The sequence below is a fragment of the Daktulosphaira vitifoliae genome, unplaced genomic scaffold (assembly GCF_025091365.1).
Source record: "Daktulosphaira vitifoliae isolate Bord-2020 unplaced genomic scaffold, ASM2509136v1 Scaffold_152, whole genome shotgun sequence".
NCBI lineage: Eukaryota > Metazoa > Arthropoda > Insecta > Hemiptera > Phylloxeridae > Daktulosphaira > Daktulosphaira vitifoliae.
Window position 1 is genome coordinate 11,013 of NW_026099720.1, and position 3,644 is coordinate 14,656.

The 3,644-nt window shown below is 29.2% G+C and overlaps 1 protein-coding gene across 1 annotated transcript; it reads left to right on the forward strand.

The window, feature by feature from the left end:
• Positions 1-1,031: 1,031 nt before the first annotated feature.
• Positions 1,032-2,932, forward strand: LOC126909158 (uncharacterized). The gene is made up of 2 exons (XM_050691581.1): positions 1,032-1,998; positions 2,137-2,932. The coding sequence occupies exons 1-2, from the start codon at positions 1,130-1,132 to the stop codon at positions 2,930-2,932; spliced, it is 1,665 nt and encodes a 554-aa protein (XP_050547538.1). The 5' UTR covers positions 1,032-1,129.
• The last annotated feature ends 712 nt before the right edge of the window (positions 2,933-3,644 follow it).

A 3,644-nucleotide genomic window follows, 5' to 3' on the forward strand; every position in this document is an offset into this window, starting at 1 on the left:
ATGAAGTGCAATTGTCAACTTCTACGAGAGCGCCGCAGGCCCGAGAATCAGACACCTTACAAGCGGCATCCTGCAAGGGTCGGTTATCAGGCCTCTGCTATGGAATATCACTTACGACGCGGTTTTCCACGTTCCGCTACCACCGCACGTGCGCGCTCAGCGAAGTCACTGCCTGGATCCAGCAGGAGGGAAGTGGACTGAGCCTTGCCCTGGTCAAGACCGAAGCGGTCATGTTCACAGGCAGGTACAAGTTCAGTCCTCCACGGCTCGCCGTGCTGGGGGTGGAGATATCGTTTAATTTTTTTTGATCCAAATTATTTATCATCGCCCAAACATCCAATTGCCTTGCACTCTCCTACATTCTTCACTGTAAAATATGATAGAGGTCGATGTTGAAGAAACTTAGGCGACACAAGGTTTTAATTATTAATTGGTGTGAGCCGTAATTTATTGCACAGATTACACAAACAAAAAAACAACGTATGAAATAAAATTATGGAAAAAGACAAAATTGTATGGTTAACAATACTAAGAGAATTAACACACGTTATATACATAATCGTATTCGTAGTAATAGGAATCCCGAAAATGCTACCGACAACCGAAAACAACGGACATGGAAGTGTCTCGGAGATGACTGACTGGACGTATTATTGCGGCGGGGTATTCGACGCTAGGCATTTGTTGGACTTTACACGCGTGTGTGTAACGGTCCGGTTTACAGTAAAGCGGTGGCTGAGAAGGAGCTGATACGACCGCGGGGTGTCAACGTGTGACAACGCCGTGGCCGTGTCAAATATTAAGGAATTTTCATTTTGGGGAAAGAACCCAATTATTAGAATTTTTCAACCATTTGTAAAACAATGAATTTTGAAACAATTTTAACTTCAATTTATGTATATATTTACGTCATTAATATTTCTAAAAATATTTTACTTTGTAGAAACCAATTTACACAGTAATATCATATTAAAAGAATCACAAATCGTAGTGTAGTTTTTATAAAAAAAATTATATTACTGTTTTTCTATTTCAATAAAGTATAAGAAATATTAAAAAAGAATTTAAGATTATTTTTCTCTTGAAAATAATACCATATAATAAATTTCGCTTTATAAAATTTAAAAAAATGTCTAAAAAAATTTTATATGAGTTTTTCTTAATTTGGCATTTAGGTCAAGTTTTAGTTGTATATTGTGATACTCAAAGTGAAGATTTCAAAAAATACGTAATTAACTCATTAAACCACATTCGTGTTCAAAATGGATGGCATTCAATTCAACAAACAGAAATTAAACTTGAGCACTTCATAATTAACACCAATAGCATCACGAGTGAAATTATCGATGTAAATAACTTTATACAAAAGCTCTTCTTTATAACTTGTCTCTTAAATTGTGAATATACCAACATAATGCAAACTTTCAATGTAATGTTAGGCCTTATTTTAAATAAGTGTGAAATGCATATTTTTAACAATCGATGTTTTCAATTGAAATATTGCACAAAGCTAATAATTAATATTTTTAATTGTTCAATAAATATGTTTAAAAAAATGTTGAAAACAGCAAAATACCTCGACAACATCGACCTACGAATTATAGACTCGACTACTCTTAATATTAAAACTGTAGATAGTGAAATAAATTATTTTTACACATACGCATTTGAGTTATGTGGTACCTCATTATTTAATTTATCTAGTAGTGATAGATTGTTCAATACTTTTGAACATATAAAAGAATTCAATAAAAAATCTGAATTAATAACATCAAATCTTTACAAAAATAGAAAAGTATGTGGAACAGAACACAAAAGTTCTATTTTAACCGATTTATTGATGAAATATAACATCGATCAAATGGATAAACTGGTTGAGGAATCCTACGATTATATTAAATATATTGATAAAGATCTTGAATTATATATATTAGGAAAAGTTGAAAATTGTATTTCAAAACTAGGTTTTGAACAACTAGACAGAACAAATACTTTCAAGTAAGATTTATAGTTCAGTACATTTAGTTGCCTAAATTTAAAAATTTTATTTTGTTAACACATAATTTTAATTATTTCTTTATTTATTTAACAGATAATAATTTTGAACAATCATGCATGACTTTTTTTTCGTTACAGGTATATTTATTTCAAATGTAGGAAGTATGGCTATAAGGAAGGTATTGCATTGTGTAATCATTTTATATCTCACGCTGGTTGGATGTCATGGAAACATATAGCTGTTGTAACTGAATATACAAAAGGAAAACCACTGTATTTCCAGGATATTGTACTAATAGTTGATAAGAATAATTATAATTTCATGAGGTCGTATCTAGCACTTATTTTAAGATGTCGCTATATTGAAATACTTTGTAATTTTAATGTAATGTTGGAACATATAATTAATGCTTGTAAATATGAAAATAAAATTAATTGTGCGATTAAGCTTTATGAAACACTTATGTTATCCAATGATATGTTTAGAAAAATGTTATTTGCTCTCATTACTTTGAGACACTACACAATGGATAATAAATGTCGACGTCAAGAATTATTAACAGAGAGACTGGTAGAGATTTTTATTGATTTTCTTAATGATGTTAGAAAAAAGTATTTTTCCACATTGTTATTTATTAATGATGAACTTTATGAAGCTCAATCGTTTCTTGAAGACCTAGCACACGTTCATACTTCTGTTTTACAGAGAAAATTTTATGACGTAAATCAATACAACATGAAATATTGCAAAATTATAGAATATGAAACAGACATAATTACAACATTTGAACAATTGATTAAAACCAATACCTTAACAGAATATAGTATTATCCATCATGTTATGTGTGATTATTTGGAATCATTTGTTTTAGAGGTTGTGAAAAATGATTATGAGTATTTAGGTTTCAATGATTTGTCTTTATATTTTGATTAATTATTTATAAAATATTTAATATTGATTTTTTATTCATGACTTAATAAAATATTGCAATTATGTTATTATAAAATAATTAATTTTTTTTAAAAATAGTTGTAATACAACAAAAGTTGTCGCTCTTCTTTTTTGTATATTTGTATATTATGGTAATATTTTACTTTGCTTGAGTCGATTTTCGAACGTATAATCGCCGTGCTTTATCAGTAATATTATGCTTGGTGGTCGGTGGATACTCGAAGACGTTAAATGTATTCTCTAATCATAAAAGTTTTAGGCATAATAATATTTTTTTATATAAGTCTTTCTTTTTTTCTCTCTCTCTCTATTCTTTCTGTTCTCTCTTCTTTTTCTTCTCTTTAATGTTAGACGAGGGTTTTCGGATTTTTTCTCATGTGAATTTATATATTTAAAAAAAATAATATAATTTTCAGAATTATTTAGAGACTAGTTCTATTTGACTTAGTTGCTTATTGTTTTTTGTATCACTAGGTCATTTTCCAAAATGCCAAAAAAAATTTGAAGTAAATTAAAAAATATAATTGCACAGTTATTAGATATTAAAAGCTTTTATTTCACGTTACATGCGTAGCTCACATGTTTAACAGGGTTGTATAAAAGGCCAGAGAAATGTATTCTGACATAAATAAATAAATTAGTAATATATACAAATTATTTCCAAAAGCTCCGTATATTATTAAGTGTACAAAGA